The sequence below is a fragment of the Pogoniulus pusillus genome, chromosome 8 (assembly GCF_015220805.1).
Source record: "Pogoniulus pusillus isolate bPogPus1 chromosome 8, bPogPus1.pri, whole genome shotgun sequence".
Classification (NCBI taxonomy): Eukaryota; Metazoa; Chordata; class Aves; order Piciformes; family Lybiidae; genus Pogoniulus; species Pogoniulus pusillus.
In genome coordinates this window covers 33,093,822-33,113,236 of record NC_087271.1, presented here as the reverse complement: position 1 = coordinate 33,113,236, position 19,415 = coordinate 33,093,822, and the positions used below count along the sequence as shown (strand labels likewise).

General features: G+C 43.5%; 1 protein-coding gene across 3 annotated transcripts in view; it reads left to right on the top strand.

The window, feature by feature from the left end:
- TGFBR3 (transforming growth factor beta receptor 3) overlaps nucleotides 1–19,415 on the top strand; it is a 146,760-nt gene that overhangs the window by 79,998 nt on the left and 47,347 nt on the right. For all 3 annotated transcript variants that reach the window (XM_064147988.1, XM_064147987.1, XM_064147989.1), the window contains exons 4-5: nucleotides 705–842; nucleotides 18,980–19,163. In XM_064147988.1, coding sequence (XP_064004058.1) covers nucleotides 705–842; nucleotides 18,980–19,163 — 322 coding nt within the window. The remainder of the gene's footprint in view (nucleotides 1–704; nucleotides 843–18,979; nucleotides 19,164–19,415) is intronic.

The window sequence follows — 19,415 nt, the reverse complement described above, 5'->3', positions numbered from 1 at the left end:
GGTCTGAATTCTGAGTCAAGAGGTTGAGGGAGGTGATTCTCCCCCTCTACTCTGCTATGGTAAGACTTCACCTGGAGTACTGCATCCAGTTCTGGAGCCAAGATTACAATAGGGACGTGGAGATGCTGGAGTGTGTTCAGAGAAGGGCAATGAGGATGATCAGAGGGCTGGAGCAGCTCTCCTAGGAGGACAGACTGAAAGAGTTGGGGCTGTTCAGTCTGGAGAAGAGAAGAGGAAGCTCTGAGGTGACTTTTTTGTGGCCTTCCTATATCTGAAAGAGGCCTACAAAAAAAGCCAGGGAGGGACTTATTAGGCTCTCAGGAAGTGACAGGACATGGGGAAATGGAATCAAAGCTGGAGGTGGGGAGACTCAGCCTGGACATGAGGAGGAAGTTGTTGAGCATGAGAGTGGTGAGAGGCTGGACTGGGTTGCCCAGGGAGGTGGTTGAGGCCCCATGGCTGGAGGTGTTTAAGGCCAGGCTGGATGAGGCTGTGGCCAGCCTGATCTAGGGTAGGGTGTCCCTGGCCATGGCAGGAGGGTTGGAACTAGATGATCCTTGTGGTCCCTTCCAACCCTGACTGATTCTATGAATGCTGAAATCCATAATAAATAAATATTAATGACCCTTGTTCCATTGTTTTAAATTCCACTTCAATTTGAAACTGAAAAGGAAGTATTAATATATTTCTGTGTTTTTCTGTAGGTGACACTGCATCTGAATCCAATTTCATCAGTGCACATTCACCAGAAGCCTTTGGTGTTTATTCTCAACTCTCCTTTGCCTTTGGTCTGGAAGCTAAAAACAGAAAGACTGGCACCTGGAATCCGAAGAGTTTTCTTTGTAAGTACACATAGTCCTCCAGCCTGCTTTCTGTCACAGCTACTGGTTGCACAAGGCATAGGGGTAGTGGCATTCCTGCTGAAAGTTTTCAAACATGTACTTGTAAAGAAACAAGTTAGCAGAAAGTCAGGTTTCGGTCTAGGACTCTGGGGAACAGGTAGGTGGTAGAGCAAAGCAGTTTGGTAAAAGTACCCAATTGCTGGTTAGGTAAATTCCAGGAAAAAGTAAAACTGCTTCTTCAGAATCTGTGTGCTGTGTAGTTATCAATGTTCCTAGCAGCATTACTGTTCAAAAAGCTGTGAGGTTACAGCAGATTGCCAGTCCTGATTTAAAGTTTAATGTATCAGAATGCAAAAAGCCTCAAAACAAACGGGAAATATTATGGGTGAACAGTAGCTGTGTGATCTGTGAGCAAAAGAAAAGCCTTCATGTATTGAGGGCCACGAGGATGATCAGAGGGCTGGAGCAGCTCTGCTATAAGGACAGAGTGAAAGAGTTGGGGCTGTTCAGTCTGGAGAAGAGGAGGCTCCCAGGTGGCCTTCTTGTGGCCCTCCAGGATCTGAAGGGGGCCTACAAAAAAAGCCAAGGAGGGACTTTTTAGGCTATGAAGGTAGTGACAGGACTAGGGGGAATGGAGCAAAGCTGTAGTTGGGGAGATTCATCCTGGATGTGAGGAGGAAGTTCTTCAGCATGAGAGTGGTGAGAGGTTGGAATGGGTTGCCCAGGGAGGTGATTGAGGCCCTGTCCTTGGAGATGTTTAAGGCCAGGGTGGATGAGGCTGTGGCCAGCCTGATCTAGGGTAAGGTGTCCCTGGGCATGTCAGGGGCTTGGAACTAGATGATCCTTGTGGTCCCTTCCAACCCTGACTGATTCTATGATTCCATGAGTGCAATATGTGCAAATTGCCTCTGATGAAGCTTGGTCTGTTGAAGTGACTGAGCTAAGCCTGGAATGAAGTAATTTTTATTTCTCAAACTGGAGCAGTGCTTATAATGTAGGATCCAAATATTACCTCGTGTTTGTAAATCATGTCCTTAGAGTTTGCCAGGACGTTCAAGTTTGCTATTTGCAGTGAAACAGACTACTTGTTTGGATTACATTTTTAATGCATGACATCATGTCTCATCATGAGTTGTCTCTATTGAAGATGCACTTTTTAACTGTATTCAACTTTAATTGCTGAACTAATCTTAATTATTTTTAGCTATATCCTTATAGGGTTTAATTTTGCTCCTCCAGCACAACTGACAGTGTTAGGAAAGATTGTTTCTGCAGTACCCATTAGGAATTTGGTGTCACAGTGCATGAGCAGGAGGGGAAGATGGAAGGTGCTGCTGCATTAGCACGTGGGGAAGGGATGCTGCTCTCTCAGTTAGTGGTGGCACTGTTAAGTGCATCAAGGATTCTGTCACTTGTTGGACACCCAAAGCTTTCTGGGATTGTTTTTCTTGTCATCAGAGTCCAAGTGTCCTTGATAGTTTGAACTGTGAAGGACTGCATCCTGTTTCCAGTACAGTGTGTTAGTGACCAGTACAAAGATGGACTCTTTTGTTTTCTAAGGTGTTCACAATCTTTTATTTTCTCATTGCTGTGCTGGAGACTTTTGGCTATTATCTTCTTGTTAACTGTTCCTGTTACATGTCCCTAATACAACCAATTCAGGTCTGCTTAGAAAATGACTAAAGAACAAAATAATGGCAGTCTGATATGAGTCCTCACTCTGGGCCAAAACAAACAGAACTTTTCTTCAGTTTATTGAATCTTGGACTTACTACCAGTTTAGTTTTGATCTCTTCTTACAATTACTACATCTTTACTCCTATTTCATTATCTGCTAGCTTTTGTTCAGCTATCTCTTCTCCTTCTATTCCTTCTTCACCCTCCACCAGGATGCTCCTGTCACCTTGCCTCTGGGAGCAAAGAACCAGCAGTTTCAGCTCAGCACACTACCATTGTGCAAACTGCTTTCTTGGTTTGGTTCAACAAAGCTTCTTCATAGGCATAGGAACAATTAGAATGTGGCAGGCCTTGGGTGCTAAAACTGTACCATTAACTAAGCATTTCCTTCAGAAAACTGTTTCAACCTGTTCTGGTTGCAAAAACAGGCTTGAAAACATGAGCAGCAGTGCTCATGATTTGTGCCAAGCAAGAAGCTGTCTGGCCTCAGAAAGTGCTACAGGAAACCTGGTCACTGATGCTCCAGGAAGGAGAGGATGGACTGTGTCTCAGGTCCAACAGGAGTACTTGGTAGACTGTACAAGTTCAGTTCAGTTCTCTTTTGGTGGGGCTGAAATACCTCCTCTTAGTGCTCCTATCTCATAGGCCTTGCTGATCATGGTAAGGACTGAAAGTTGTGATGCCTCATGCCCTTGTCCCAGCACACACTAATTGTGATGGGATAACACTGCTCATCATAAGCTGCGCAGGTGCAGGAGCTTGCCTGCCTTTTGCAAGGACTGAACTGGTTCTTAGTGTTGACCTAATCACATTTAAACACCTCAACAGGTCTCTATAACATTTGATCTCTTCAACTGCATATAGTGTATGTATTCTTCCTTCCACCATGGTAAGGTTTTTAGTTTTCTTTTGTATTAAAGAACTTCAAAAATGAGGTCGCAGAACAGAAAATGCCAAGATACCAACCCAGCATTGCCTCTCCCAGTATAGTCCCTGCAGTCCCTCTCATTCCAGAACTTCATTCCCTGCATTCTGTCTCTAAGGCAATAGATTTGCTGCAAACATAAGTGAACTTATGTATCAGGAGCTCATCAGCCTTTCCACTTTCCATGTACCAGTTTTTCAGTAGCTAGGGTTGATTGGCTGTGAGGTTACAGGCTCAACAACTTCAGCTTAAATAATCACCTGTCAATTTTCCACAGTTCCACTCTGCATAGAAGGATAAATGTGTTGTTTTCCCAAAAGCTTTCTGATAAAATGAGAACAGAGCCATGCAGGAAGTCTTAGCAGCACCTGTGGGTAAATGTGGTACCAAAGAGAAAAGAAGTCAAGGATGAACATGAGCCAGCAGAGTGCCCAGGTGGCCAGGAAAGCCAGTGGTATCCTGGCCTGGATCAGGAACAGTGTGGCCAGTAGGACAAGGGAGGTTATTCTTCCCCTGTGCTCAGCACTGGTCAGGCCACACCTTGAGTCCTATGTCCAGTTCTGGGCTCCTCAATTCAAGAGAGATGTTGAGATACTGGAATGTGCCCAGAGAAGGGCAACAAAGCTGGTGAGAGGCCTGGAGCACAGCCCTGTGAGGAAAGGGTGAGGGAGCTGGGGGTGTGCAGCCTGGAGAAGAGGCTCAGGGCAGATCTCATTTGCTGTCTACAACTACCTGAAGGGAGACTGGAGCCACAGTCTGCAGTTGTGCTGGGGGAGGTTTAGGCTGGATGTTAGGAGGAAGTTGTTGGCAGAGAGAGTGATTGGCATTGGAATGGGCTGCCCAAGGAGGTGGTGGAGTCACTGTCCCTGGAGGTGAAGACAGGACTGGATGAGGCACTTAGTGCCATGGTCTAGATGATTAAATAGGACTTGGTGATAGATTGGACTGGATGATGTTGGAGGTCTCTTCCAACCTGATTGATTCTATGATTCTACAGCAGAGCTGTTTGCCTGTTTTAGGCCATGCCAGTTTTCAATCCATGGGGCTGCCTTTATGCTAGAGAAGCCTGTCACTTTGCAGAATCAAGGGTTCTTGTTGAGGAGGAATTGAGGGGCAGATGGGCCTACTACTCATCTATGAGAGGTTCCCTTCCTTCTTTTCCAGATGAAGTCTCAAAGAACTCTGCCTAGGAGTGTAAAGAGCAGCTCCAAGTGCTAAGGAGTGTGGAGCTTGCGTCCTTGGCACTTAATTGAAAATAGTTGGCTTATCTGTGTACTCCTTTAGCTCTGTCTTGTCCACTCTTTAAATATAGAACTAAATAGAGTATTTTGAATCCTAAATTATTTAGAATTAAAGAAAACCTTTTTTTACTGTCCATGAAGTCTCTGGTCATAACAGAAGTCTGTGTCATGCATACCACAGGAGTGTCATAACTATTGTGTCTGTCTCTATGGAAGTCTTGGGCAGGGTAATCACTGACTTCCCACCTTCTCCTTTGGACTTTGTGTACGATGCATTAATTCACAGTTTGATTAATGTGTAGTGTGTAAAGTAGGAATTGCCCTGTTTGTTTTTTGATTGAGCTCTAGTTAGGAAAGGTAAATAGTGTGAAGAAATTTAGATGGCAACCTGTGTCTTACTGCTGATAAAGACAGCAACCCTAGAACCAGGTCAGAGTTTGTAGTTAAAGGATCATGGAACTATTCACAGAATCACAGCATGGTTCAGGTTGGAAAGGACCTCAGAGATTATCTAGTTCCAACCCCCTGCCACAAGCAGAGACACCTCCCATTAGAACAGTTTGCTCAAGGCCTTATCTAACCTAGCCTTGAACACCTCCAGGGAGGGAGCATCCACAGCCTCCTTGGGCAACCTGTTCCAGTGTTTCACCACTGTCACTGGAAAGAACTTCTTCCTAACACCTTGATTGAATCTCCCCTCTGCCAGTTTAAACCCATTACCCCTTGTCCTGTCATTACAAGACTGTGCTAGTTTGAATATAGCTAGAATGTTTTGGTGAGAAGAACTAGATTACAGGCTGTGAAAGAGAAACAATGGTGGTGTCTGCTTCACTCATAGGCTTGCTGAGAGGTATAAGAACAAGAGTATAAACATAGATAGGGGAGTTGCTCTCTGCCCAGGCTCTGGGCTGCATCTCTCTAACCTCACCTTCTGTCTCTCTGATTAATCCACTTGCTTCCTAACCCCCCCTGGCCAACCCTCCGTTCTTCCTGGGGCACAAGGCAATGTCTGGGGTAAGGTAGAGAGGGGTGGGAGAAGGTGGAAGGGTGGTTGAGAGCACCTCCTGGGGACTCAGGTTTCTGGGAGGGCTGTTGTGTTTCTGTATTACCTTTTACCTTGTCTATTTCTGTCTATAACTGTATATGCTGTAAATATCTGCTTGTATATCCTGCTAAGCTGTAAATATAAGCTTCATTCAATTTCCAGAGATGGCTGTGTCTAGTCTGGATGATTTACAAAGTGTGTGTGGGGGGCAGGTAACACCCAAACCATCACAGAAGAGCTTGTAAATAGTCCCACCCCAGCCTTCCTGTAGGCCCCCTTCAGATACTGGAAGGTTACTACAAGGTCTCCTCGAAGCCTTCTCCCTGCTGAAGAGCCCCAACTCTTGTAGCCTGTCCTCACAGCAGATCTGCTCCAGCCCTCTGAGCATCTTCGTGGCCCTCCTCTGGACTCGCCCCAACATCTCTAAGTCTTTGTGTTGGGGACTCCAGAACTGCACACAGTACTCCAAGTGGGGATCTGATGAGAGCAGAGTAAGGGAGCAGAATCCTCTCCCTTGCTCTGCTGGACACACTTCTCTTGATGCAGCCCAGCACACAGTTGCTGTCTGATCTGTGCATACTGCCAGCTTTTGTTGAGCTTTACATCAACCAGGACCCTCAGGTCCTTTTCCTCAGGGCTACTCTCTAGCCATTTTCCACCCAAGCTGTATTTGTGCTTGGGATCATGCTGACCCCCACGTCATAGCTGTTGATTCTCTTTATTCCAAGCTATTATTTGTTTTTTCCCTGTAGAGCACCACAGTAAAGTTCTTGAACTCTTACAAGGAGATGTGTTTTGAATAAATTAAAAAAAAACAACATATGAATTGTATTAGAAGATCTGAGGTTATTTCTAGCAAAGAAGATAAGGATTTGATCAGATGATGACTTGGAGCACTCTGTAAAGTGTTGTCAGTACCTCTGTACAGGTGCAGAAGCTAAGGCAGACTGAGCATGAAATTATGTTTACATTGGAGCTGAATGTGGAGGTAGTGCTGTGTGTTCTGTGTCCTCCTTAGGAAGATGCTCTGCTACCTTTGCTCTCTGAATTAATTGTTTGAGTTTCCACTAAATCTAAGCCACCTCAAATTGCTTTATTTAAAGGAAACAATAATAAGACTTAAAGTTTGTGTCTGCACACATGCAAAAGACCATGAAAATATGGCACCACTAAATTGGAGTTTCACTTACCGTGTAGTTCAAGCTTGGATTTTTGCCCTGGACCTGCTTCTCTGTTAGGCAGTAGTCTAACATGAATGTGGGAGAAAATCCAGTTTTTGAATGTATGGTTTATAGTACAGAGGGAAGCACAAAACACCTTCTTGGTAAACTTGTCAGCATCATATGATGCACATAGCTTCGCTCTGCACAGTGACTTGCTTTGTATTCATGCAGTCAGCTCACAGTTCTCACAGAATGACTTAGCAAGGAGAATTCTTACAGCACAGCAAATTATCATTAAAATTAAATTGGAGAATCACAGAACCAACCAGGTTGGAAGAGACCTCCAAAATCATCCAGACCAAACTAGCAGCCAGCCCTGTCCAATCAACCAGACCATGGCACTAAGTGCCTCAGCCAGGCTTTTCTTCCACACCTCCCTGGGCAGCCCATTCCAATGCCAATCACTCTCTCTGGCAAGAACTTCTTCCTAACATCCAGCCTAGACCTTCCCCCGCACAACTTGAGACTGTCCTCTTGTTCTGTTGCTGGTTGCCTGGGAAAAGAGACCAACCCCACCTGGCTACAGCCTCCCTTCAGGTAGTTGTATGCAGCAATGAGGTCCCCCCTGAGCCTCCTCCAGGCTCCCTCAGCCTCTCCTCACAGGGCTGTGTTCCAGGCCCCTCACCAGCTTTGTTGCCCTTCTCTGGACATGTTCCAGCACCTCAACATCTCTCTTGAACTGAGGAGCCCAGAACTGGACACAGGACTCAAGGTGTGGCCTGACCAGTGTTGAGTACAGAGGCAGAATAACTTCCCTTGTCCTACTGGCCGCACTGTTCCTGATCCAGACCAGGATGCCATTGGCTCTCTTGGCCACCTGGGCACACTGCTGGCTCATCTTCAGCTACTATCTACCAGTACCCCCAAGTCCCTTTCTGCCTGGCTGCTCTCCAGCCACTCTGTCCCCAGTCTGTAGCACTGCTTGGGGTTGTTGTGGCCCAAGTGCAGAACCCTGCACTTGGCCTTGTTAAATCTCATCCCATTGGCCTCTGCCCACCCATCCAGCCTGTCAAGATCCCTCTGCAGGGCTCTCCTACCCTCCAACAGCTCCACACCTGCTCCTAGCTTGGTGTCATCTGCAAACTTACTGATGCTGGACTCAGTTCTCTCATTGAGATCATCAAATGTCGTGACCAAACCAAACTCAAGGTTGTGTTTTGTAGCATGAGAAATTGGTTTAAGTCGTGTTTTTCCCAGTCCAAATTGACATTACTGTGGAGGAAGCCATCTAAGACAGGGCACAGGTGCTAAAGCGAGTTATTGGTTACTAGTCTGTCGCCTTATTGTACTGTCAGTTTGCTTCTAAGGGCATCTTTCCCCATCTGTAAGCCAGAAAAAAACCTCTAGTGAATACTCTTTAAGGAAAAAAAAGTCATTGTATGAAAACCTGACATATTTTTTCTCCTTGTGTGTTAAAGTGAGTATGTGGTGACCGCAGTGTGATGTGAACAATACATTTGGCATAGACAAAGTTATTTTCTGACTCTGCATGAGTTATATATATGGATAGGTTCAGTAGGTTGTACTGAGAACATTGTGATTTTCACAAAGTCTTGAGTTTATTTTCTTTGTGTTAAAAATAGATATACCTAAATATCATGGCATTTCAACCTGAAAATACCTGAAATGGGTTAGTACATGAACTCTACCTGACCTAAATCATTGGAAGTCACCACTTAGAGCAGTAACCAATCTAATCATACTAGTGTGGGTGTTTTTACATGTCACAAAAATACAAGTTTGGGAACAGGCAGTTTTTGTTCTGGTGTTCCTGAGCTGGATCATCAGCCCTCTCACTGCTCAGAAGAGCAGGGCATTGGTGGGAAGCCTGCTCAGTTTAGCAAGGAGAATACTTAGCATCTCTTGTAAGTTGATTATTTTTTTTCCCAGCAGGAAATAAATGCCAAAATTGTATAATAAAGGTGGAGTGGAAGAGGAAGTTGAGCATCTTCACTGAACATTAGGCTGGTTAGATTGTGACAAGTCATGTTTTTACATAAGCTAGGTAACACCTGCAGAAAATCCTTTTACCTGTGGTGATCTTAGAGGTCAGTCTTGCAGAAAAAGTTCACCAGACCTCTCTCACCACCCCACTTTTAAGTTTTCACACAGCAAGATAATTTCTTCCCTTCCTTTTCCCTGGAGAAAATGCTTTTACCTGTGATGATCTTATATGTCTGTCTTGCAGAAAAAGTTCACCAGACCTCTCCCAGCACCCCACTTTTAAGTTATCACACAGCAAGATAATTTTCTCCCTCCCTTTCTCTCCGCCCCTAAATGCAGTTTATGTCTCAGCAGAAAACCAGAAGTGTTGTGAACCTATCCAGAAAGAGGATTTTATAGATCCTACTCAGCAAATGAATTTTTTTCTTTAGATTTGTTAGCTTTCTGAATTGCTTTTATAGCTTAGGAATGTATTTACTAGGTAAATGAAAGCAGCAAGAATTAAATCAGTTACAGAAGGGACCCAATCCTTTTTGATTTCCTGACCCAAATCACTGTTAGAATAGACCCTTAAATAGCTGAAGGGAGGTTGTAGCCAGGTGGAGGTTGGTCTCTTCTCCCAGACAACCAGCAACAGGACAAGGGGACACAGTCTCAAGCTATGCCAGGAGGAGTATAGGCTGGATGTTAGGAGGAAGTTCTTGCCAGAGAGAGTGATTGGCATTGGAATGGGCTGCCCAGGGAGGTGGTGGAGTCACCATCCTTGGAGGTGTTCAAGAAAAGCCTGGATGAGGCACTTAGTGCCATGGTCTAGTTGACTGGCTAGGGCTGGGTGCTAGGTTGGACTGGATGATCTTGGAGTTCTCTTCCAACCTGGTTGATTCTATGATTAGATTTAGAATGTGGTTCCTCAACTTTTTCTCTGAGTTAGTTATTCAAGCCACTGAATGGATGAGAAAGCATTTAGGCAAGCAAATAACCTTTACTCACAAAACCCCCTTTAACAGAAATGAATGTGTGTGTTGAGTTAGTAACACGAAGGAAGCAACAGCAGTAAAGATAAATACAAAACCAGAACACGTGGTCTTTGCTTGGAAAGGGGAAAAAAAGCTTTAAAGAAGATGTGAAGGAGTGAAGAGTTACAATTATTAAGTCATTTCAGTATTTCTAAGAAGAAGAAGAAAAAAAAGCCATGTCCTTCTTACTTTAGCCAATAGCTAGTTTATGGCTTTCACTTCATGAAAATATGGCTCACATATTTTGGGTCTCTGCCACCAAACCACAGGCAGTACTATGGTTTGCACTAGATTTTGGATGGCTGACAAAACTCACTGAAAAACAAGTGCTATTTGTTTTCCTGTGCCTAGTATTTAACGGGAAATCAGGAGGCTAAATTTCCAATCACTGCTTAAACAGACCCAGATGTGAACAGAGTTCTCTGCTAGGAGAGGAGTGAGGAAAGATAGGAAATATATGACTAGTGATAAATTTTGTATAGTCACCTTTCATTATTCAAAGGAAAAGCAGTGGATTTTCAGTGTTGTGTAAGAGTGTGAAGAGGGATTTAAAAGGGAGGTTACATTTCTGCAGAATCCTGGGTTTGTTTTCTTTGTAGATCTTCATCACTCTTCTGCTCAGGAGCTGGAAATAATCCTGCAGTTGCCCTTTTCTGCTTGGCAGAGTTCATATTCCGCCTTCCTATCTTTTCCTATTTCCTTGCCCTTTGAAAGAATGAAAATAATCTTGTCTAATTAAAAGAAGTGTTTAGTAAACAGTAACTCTTAGTATGCTTTTTGCAGATTCCCTGGAGATTTTGTCTCCTGGCCTCATTCAACCCCCTGCAAAATCCTGCTTTTCTAAAGTCTGTATAACTGGTTCACTGCCCAAGGTGTCAGGAGGACCTCAGGTTGTGTGTGGTGGCTGTTCTTGGCAGTAGAGTGGAATGATTTTATCAGAAGCAGGGATGGTGGAAAATGACAGGGTGGTAAATACTGGTTTGAAAGTAATGCATTGTCTGCATTCAGTAAAAAGAATTCAAGAGAACAATAGCTCAAGTCAGGTATCTTTAAATATCTAAGGTTTGGGGTTTTTTGGTTTGGTAGTGGGTTTGGGGGGTTTTATTGTTGGATTTGGGGTTTTCTTTAAGGCACTCCAGGAAAGAAGTGATATTTCTGGCTTAGGAAGCAAGATATAGTAGAGGGAGCAAATCTACAGTGTCTATATGTGGTAGTGTAATGTCCCAAAATAGGAAACTTTTACAAGGCGTAGTTGTCCTCTGCTTTCACTGTGAGCACTTTGGTTTGGACAGAAATACTTAAAAACTGCCAACTTGCCAGTAAGTTTCAGAGGAAGCAAGGCAGATGTGTGTGTGCCTTAGTTTTTCTTTCTCCAGTTTGCTAAGAGAGTCATGCAGTTCATAGTAGCTCTTCTCCTGTCCTAGGTAATTTAAGCCATCTTTCCAAAGTCAGGATTCACTGCGTGTTTCTTTCAGTGCAAAGCTGTCTCCATGGGTCACTGCTCCAACCATAGTGCTGTTAGGAGTGTGGATAGGCCAGATCTGGGTCATGCTACCTCTTGAATCTCATGATGGTCTTTCTTGTTTCTGCTATTGACTGATCCTGAATGCTTCTCCTTGTCACAGCCCCTTTAGAAGCCCAGACCCATCACTTTCAGAGCAAAGGAGGCAGTTAGTTGGAAAGACTTGGCCTTTAAGTTAAACTAGGCTGCAAGAGCAAGGAAAGAAATGTTCTGGGATTTAGTGGTTGAGGTGTCCCCTGACCCATCTTGTAGGAGGCTGAAGGGCCAGCAACAGGCATCATCTCTTGTGATGGTTTGGGTGTTACATGTCCCCCCAACACACACTTAAGGAAATCACCCAGACCAGACTCAGCTGAGCTGGAAATTAAAGAATGGAGCTTTATATTTACAGTTTAGCACAATACACAAGCAGTTGTTTGCAATCTATACAGCTAGAGACAGAAATATACAAGTTTAAAAAGTAATACACAAACACAACACTCCCCCCCAGAAACCAGAGTCCCCAGGAGGGGCTCCCAACTACCCTTCCACCTCCTGTCCACCCCTTTACCTTATCCCAGACTTTGCCTTATGTTCAAGGTGAGTTTGGAAAATTGGCCAGGGGGATTAGGAAGCAGATGGATTAGCCACACAGACAGCAGAATAGAGACAGAAGGGAGGCAGCCAGATCCAGACAGCAACTGTGTTATCTATGTGTTCTTGTTTTCAATCCATCTCAGCAAGCCTATGAGTGAAGTAGACCTCACCATTGTTTCCTTTTCACAGCCTATAATCTAATTCCTCTCACTAAAATATCCCAGCTAGGCATAAACTAGCGTATCTGTGATAGTCTTTTCTATTCTGTATGGTCACAGCTCCTTCCCTCTTTGCTTGCTTTGGTAAACAGAAGGTTTATCTAGTGGAAGTTTACAGAAGGCAGCAGTGGATTTTGGCAGACTGCTGGTGTTAGTGACGTGGAGATAAAAAAAATCACAACAGGTTGTGTTACTGAGTCATTGATTCCAGTGGAAACTATAGCTGCAGTTACATAGATACACTTTCATTCTCCTCTTCTCTTCTTCCACTAAGTTGTATCCAACTTGGAACAGAATCCCTGGAAAATCTTCTGCTACCTTACTTTGTTCAGATCAAATAAATATTGTGTTGAGTCTATTAAGATCTTGTTACTGTGAGATACGTGACTGATTATCTGTGTATGATTAATAAACTGCCACCAAGGCCCAAGATTTGGGGGAAATGCTCCCTTTACATGGGTGGGTTGTTTGTTTGTTTCCTAGTTATCATTCTAGTAACTCATGCATGATAGTTTTGCAAGTTGCACTTTAGCATGGTTTCAGCTTTGATGGAAAATCCCAAGAACTTCTTTAGAGATGCATAAAGATGTGCAAGAGTATGATCCCACGAGGTTCTGCTTTCATTCCAAGGCTGGGGACAGAGAGTCTGGAGAGCAGCCAGGAAGAAAGGGACCTGGGGGTACTGGTAGATAGTAGACTGAAGATGAGCCAGCAGTGTGGCCAGGTGGTCAAGAGAGCCAATAGCATCCTGGCCTGGATCAGGAGCAGTGTGGCCAGTAGGACAAGGGAGGTTATTCTTCCCCTGTGCTCAGCACTGGTCAGGCCACACCTTGAGTCCTGTGTCCAGTTCTGGGCTTCTCAATTCAAGAGAGATGTTGAGGTGCTGGAATGTGTCCAGAGAAGAGCAACGAAGCTGGTGAGGGGCCTGGAACACAGCCCTGTGAGAAGAGGCTGAGGGAGCTGGGGGTATGCAGCCTGGAGAAGAGGAGGCTCAGGGGTGACCTCATTGCTGTCTACAACTACCTGAAGGAGGCTGTAGCCAGGTGTGGGTTGGTCTCTTCTGCCAGGCAATCAGCAACAGAAGGGGACACAGTCTGAAGTTGTGCTGGGGGAAGTCTAGGCTGGATGTTAGGAGGAAGTTGTTGGCAGAGAGAGTGATTGGCATTGGAATGGGCTGCCCAGGGAGGTGGTGGAGTCACCATCCCTGGAGGTGTTCAAGGCAAGACTGGCTGAGGCACTTAGTGCCATGGTCTAGTTGACTGTATAGGGCTGGGTGCTAGGTTGGACTGGATGATCTTGGAGGCCTCTTCCAACCTGGTTGAGTCTATGATTCCATGAAGTGTTGAGTAGCCTTAATTCCTCTCCAGATCTTTGGTAGCTGGCAGACCGAACATCTCTGAACTACACATCTTGAAGGAAGGTGAATTAAAATGTAAGATGTGATGATTGCTGCTTGGTTTATGTGTTTGTTTTCAAACATGTGAAAATTATTAGGTGGTCTTGAGAACGCTAAACTGAAAGTGAAAATGTTACCTCTGGTTGAAAGCCTTGCACTCCCCTGGCTGGTAAGGATTCTGTAAGCCTGGTAGATGATTCACAGAGCTTGCACGTCATTTCAAAAGCAGTCTGTTTCTTAGTCACTTATCAGAATGTTGTTCCCTTAGCAATTACTCCATGTGTTGGTTATGACCAACAAAGGATTTCTCTTTGGAGTTTCCAAATACCTGATATTTCTGCATCTGTGGCTTGGCTTTTTCTCTGTAACTGGACTAAAGCACATTAAAATACAGTACCAGAAACCATCAGCTGAGTCTGAATCCCATATGGGCTGCTCAAAGACAATTCAAGTTTTTGAGTATGATTCTGTGCAGATTTACTGTTCTCTTACATCTTCCACCACAGGTTGGAAGATGTAAGAGAACAGTAAATCTGCACAGAATGTTGTACAGGTCTGATAAAAATATGAAGGATGCTGATTTTCTTCTGCTAGTGTATTTGCCTCAGTCTTGACTTTATGGGTGGCTTTGATTGCTTATGCTGGAGAGCCCGTGGTAGGTAGTGGTATAGCTTTGAGGAGAGGGATTGGTCCATGCTGTACCACGGTGGACAATTCTCAGTGTTCCGAGTCACCTCCCAGAGGTGCTTGCACCAACAGAACAAGGGGACACAGTCTGAAGTTATGCTGGGGGAAGTATAGGTTGGATGTTAGGAGGAAGTTATTGACGGAGAGAGTGATTGGCATTGGAATGGGCTGCCCAGGGAGGTGGTGGAGTCACCATCCCTGAGGGTGTTCAAGAAAAGCCTGGCTGAGGCACTTAGTGCCATGGTCTAGTTGATTGGGTAGGGCTGAGTGATCGGTTGGACTGGCTGATCTTGGAGGTCTTTTCCAACCTACTTGATTCTATGATTCTAAGGCTACATCAGCAACTTGCTTGCTGCTTGGGATTTCTGAATTACAACTAGGTGAAATGCTTAAAATGTCACAAGGCAAACAGAGTAAATATCCTCCTTGACTCGGGTTCAATGGGGAAAAAAGGGCAACAAACATTTAAAAGGAGAGAAGGAAATAGGTGAAACAAGAAGCGTAAGATGCTATTTCAGTGTGTGCAATGTTGGTGCTCACTGGTGTATGTGTATTCGGAACCATGCAGGGTTGGTTCTGAGAGCTGCTGCTTCTGAAGAACAGTACCTCAGGCCATTTGGCACCTTTACCCAGTAGCTGATGTCCTGAAGTACCATGGCAGGCTAGCAAGGGCAGTTTTTCTGAGACTGCAAAGTTTTCTTAAGGGATATATAAAGGGTTTGGTTTTCTTCCAGCATGAGGAGTATGTTTCCTTGCCTCTCTTACAGTGCAAAGAAAATTACAGTCTCTGTTTTCCCCAACGGTCAGCAGGACAGTAATGTGTGCAATCAAAATAAGTTCCTAAACATGTTTTATTCTTTGACAGAAAACTCAGGGTTTGGTAGCAAATTTGCAACTGCTGTGCTAGATTCTTGTTTCCTCTGACTGCAGAAGAGCCCTTTGAACTGCAGTCCTTGCTGTGATTAGTGATCATGGCCAGTGGCTTGCAGACTGATTTTACCATGGTCAAGCTTGGAAATTTTTCTCCCTTCGCTTCAGCAATGTGGTAGGGCATGTAGGTGAACTTCAGCAGCAGAGGATGTTTCTGTTGCAATCACTTTTTTATGTCCTCACAACAACAGGAAGAAAGACAGTTGGGATCTTTTTCCATTCTGCAACCTCTGAAAGTAACCACTGAAGGAGATGAAGTGAGAGGTAGAAGTGTACGTGGCAGCTATTTCTTAATCACTCAGTCAGCTGTGTGATGAGGGCTCAGATAAAAATTTCTGATGCATTCCCAAATACTTAAACCTTTTTTTTTTTTTCTTTAATGCCCTGACTTATCCTAAGTATGTTAGAGCTGCTTTTGGTTTGTTCTGAAGAGTAAGTAGTTAATGTTCAACCCAGGTGTTGAAACAGTCGTGGTTGCCCTTTTTTTTTTTTTGGAAGAGTTTGTTGAATTCTCTCCAGAAAAAATAACGTGCTTGGTTCACTTAACCTGCCCTGGGTCTGTGCAGCAAAGATCCCAACATTGGCAGGCACAGCAGAACTCTCTGCTGCTTTCTAAAACCTGGTGGTGGAACCAGCATTTCAAAGAGACTTGAATATGTGATTAAAAACAAAAAAAAAAAGAAGATTATAAGCTTCGTGTTTATTTAAAGATATTTGCTGTCTGAACATTTAGTGAGGATCCTTGTGCCAGACCTTTTAGTTGCTTTGCTTTCTCTTGGTTCCTGTCTGGTAGGGCTCAGTGTCTTTGGGGTTCATGGACAAAATCTGCCTCGGTGTTTGTCATGCCTCAGGATGATGCAGAAAGCTTTCAGGTTTTAATTAGTACTAAATGGAGAACCAAAGTATATTTTGATAGAATCATAGAATTATAGAATCAGCCAGGTTGGAAGAGACCTCCAAGATCATCCAGTCCAACCTAGCACCCAGCCCTGTCCAGTCATCTAGACCATGGCACTAAATGCCTCATCCAGTCTTTTCTTGGACACCTCCAGGGATGGTGACTCCACCACCTCCCTGGACAACCCATTCCAATGGCAAATCACTCTCTTCTATTTCTGAAAGAGTTAAATATTTTCTCTGCATAATATGCTTCAAATAAAATTGGGTCAAATGATAATATAACTTTGGAAGTGCAAGTCAGAGTAACTTCATTGACTTCAGACTGGAGATGAAGAAAGCTGTTGTGTTAGCAGGCATTTCAAATGAAAAATACAGAGAAAAATGCATTAGTGCAAACTAATGCTTTTTTTTTTTGGTCAACATTTAGAATGAGCAATGTTTTCTCTCATGCTTTCCTCAAATGTCTTAAAAGGCTACACTGATATTTCTTTACTGTGATACTGGTAAATACAAAACAATACCAGAACCATTACAAAATAGCATAAATGAAAAAACAACTACTGCACTTATTGGAAAAACTGCAGTATTTTTGAGGAAGCTAAGGAGATTTGTTCCAGAGAGTGACTTGCCAGCATCCATTCAGTATCCCTGCAAAATAACATTTGGTTCTTGAATTCTGCCATTTTTATGCACAGGAGATTGTTCTAGTTAGACCAGAGCTCTGCAAAGGTGTCCCACATAGCTCAGTGTGCTAGTTTGAGCCTAGCTGGGATATTTTGGTGAGAAGAATTAGATTATAGGCTGTGAAAAGGAAGCAGTGGTGATGTCTACTTCACTCATAGGCTTGCTGAGATGGATGAGAACAAGAACATAAATATAGGTAAGGGAGTTGCTCTCTGTCTCTGGGGCTGCAGGAACTTCTCTCTCTAACCTAACTTGCTGCCTGACTAATCCATCTGTTTCCTAACCCACATGGCCAACCCTCCAAACTCTACCTTAAATGTAAAGCAAAGTCTGGGGTAAGGTAGAGGGGTTGGGAGAAGGTGGAAGAGTGGTTGGAATCCCCTCCTGGGGACTCAGGTTTCCAGGAGGGCTGTTGTGTTTCTGTATTACTATTTAACTTGTATATTTCTGCCTCTAGCTGTATAGATTGCAAATATCTGCTTGTATATTGTGCTAAGCTGTAAACATAAAGCTCCATTCAATTTCCAGGTCAACTGAGCCTAGTCTGGGTGATTTTTAACTAAGTGTGGGGGGGGCAGGTATCACCCAAACCATCACACTCAGATGTGAAAGACAGCATTGCTAAGAGGTTCTCCATACACAGTCCCGGCATGATCTGGCTTGTGCTGTTTCAGTGTCATTTTACAAGGCTGTATACTGTGTAAAATCCAAAGTTAGGAGCATTTAAAAACTGCCCCATTAAATCAGTCCAAGGTGTAGCTGCTTCAAAGGGGTCAAAGTGCAAAGGGAATGCTATTGGTTACATATTAAATATAATATTAACTATTATACATTTTGAACACTAAGCACAGTAAATATAATAATATACATTACAAAGATAACTCTCTTGCTCTCTTTCTAGTACTGTAGATTTGAGGGCAGTGGGTATACTCTGGTGGCCAATTTTACTTGCTTATTTGAGAAGCATGACAGCTTTGAGAGAATGTAGTGTGTTCTGTGCTACACTGAACTTGGAGGTCTCTTCCAACCTGGTTGATTCTATGATTCTATTTTTCTAAAGATGTATGTAGATGCATATGTGCAGGACTATAGCATTTCCTCCCTTCCTGTACATAAAGAAGCAGTAAATATTTTCCCTTTCCCATAGCTTTTCTACTTCCTTACTCTTTGTTTCTCTGTTGGCATTTATCTCTAACTGAGCTCAGACATTTTCTTTCTGATCCAGGAGTTACTTGAGTAGTTGTCAGTTTTACTGAGCTTCACATCCTTCTCTCTCTTCAGTTGCTCAGAGCATCATCTTAGAATCATAGAATCAACCAGGTTGGAAGAGACCTCCAAGATCATCCAGTCCAACCTAGCACCCAGCCCTAGCCAGTCAACTAGACCTTGGCACTAAGTGCCTCATCCAGGCTTTGCTTCAACACCTCCAGGGTAGTGTTAATTGGATGCTATAAGGTTAAACTGATACATGAAACTTCTTTATAATTCTGTTCTCAAAGTGCAAAAATGCAAAATATAACTTACCCAAATCCTGCAAATACATTTTTCCCACTCTTCACGAGTGATTTTGCTAACTAGAGATTCTTCCACTTCCAGGCACCTGTTATTATATCATTGCAGGTAGGAAAAAAAATCAAATTAACTTCATTAATTTCAGTAAGCTTTATTAGTCTAAATGAACAGTCTGAAGAACATGAGGTTGTGGGGGAGGAAGATCTCTTCAGTTTCTTCTCTGAAAGACACCTTAATCTAGCCAAACTTGCATGAAGCCAACATCTTCTTACTCTCTCCTTAGCATTCTTCTTGTCTTCCAGCCTCCCCTTTGCCCCCACAGTTCAGCTCCCCTTGCAGCACCGTTGTACCTCTTCTGCAGCAGTTTGACTTTGGAAAGTGGCTCAGAGCTCTCTGTTAGCTGCCATCAGCACCCCAGCTGGGCTGGTGGGCACTTCCTTTATTAAAAAAACCCAAACCATCTCTGAGAAAGGAATCATTATGCAGCAGTAAGCCATGTGCAATTCAGGCAATGTTGGAAAGAAGCTGTGATCACCTTGAGTGAACACGCTTGGGCGTGACAGATTACATTGCTTAAACATCCTACCTGTCCGTGTGGATAAATGTACCACATTAAAAATATGCTTTTTTTTTCCCATCAGGTGTCTTTAGGTTCTGTTGTTCAGTTTGAGAAGGGAAATTTCTCCTTGTCAGCAGAAACAGAAGAAAAGCTTTTTCCTGAGAGAAATGAACATCTGCTACAGTGGGCCCAGAAGGAATATGGAGCAGTAACATCTTTCACTGAACTCAAAATATCAAGGAACATCTATATTAAAGTAGGAGAAGGTAAAAAAACACACACCCAAACTCAACAGAACTTACAGGCACTTATAGGTGCTGTGTGTATGTCTTGATGTAATACTCTTTCACAGTATTCATTTTATTGTTTGAACATACCTCTCATTTTCCAAGAGATGTGTTATGAAAAGGTAAGACAGTGAAATAAAAACAAGTATAAAGACCAGACCTTATATTTAGGCAACTGTTAATGGATACCAGTAGCATCATTTTATGCTTATAAATGTGGATGCAGCTGGC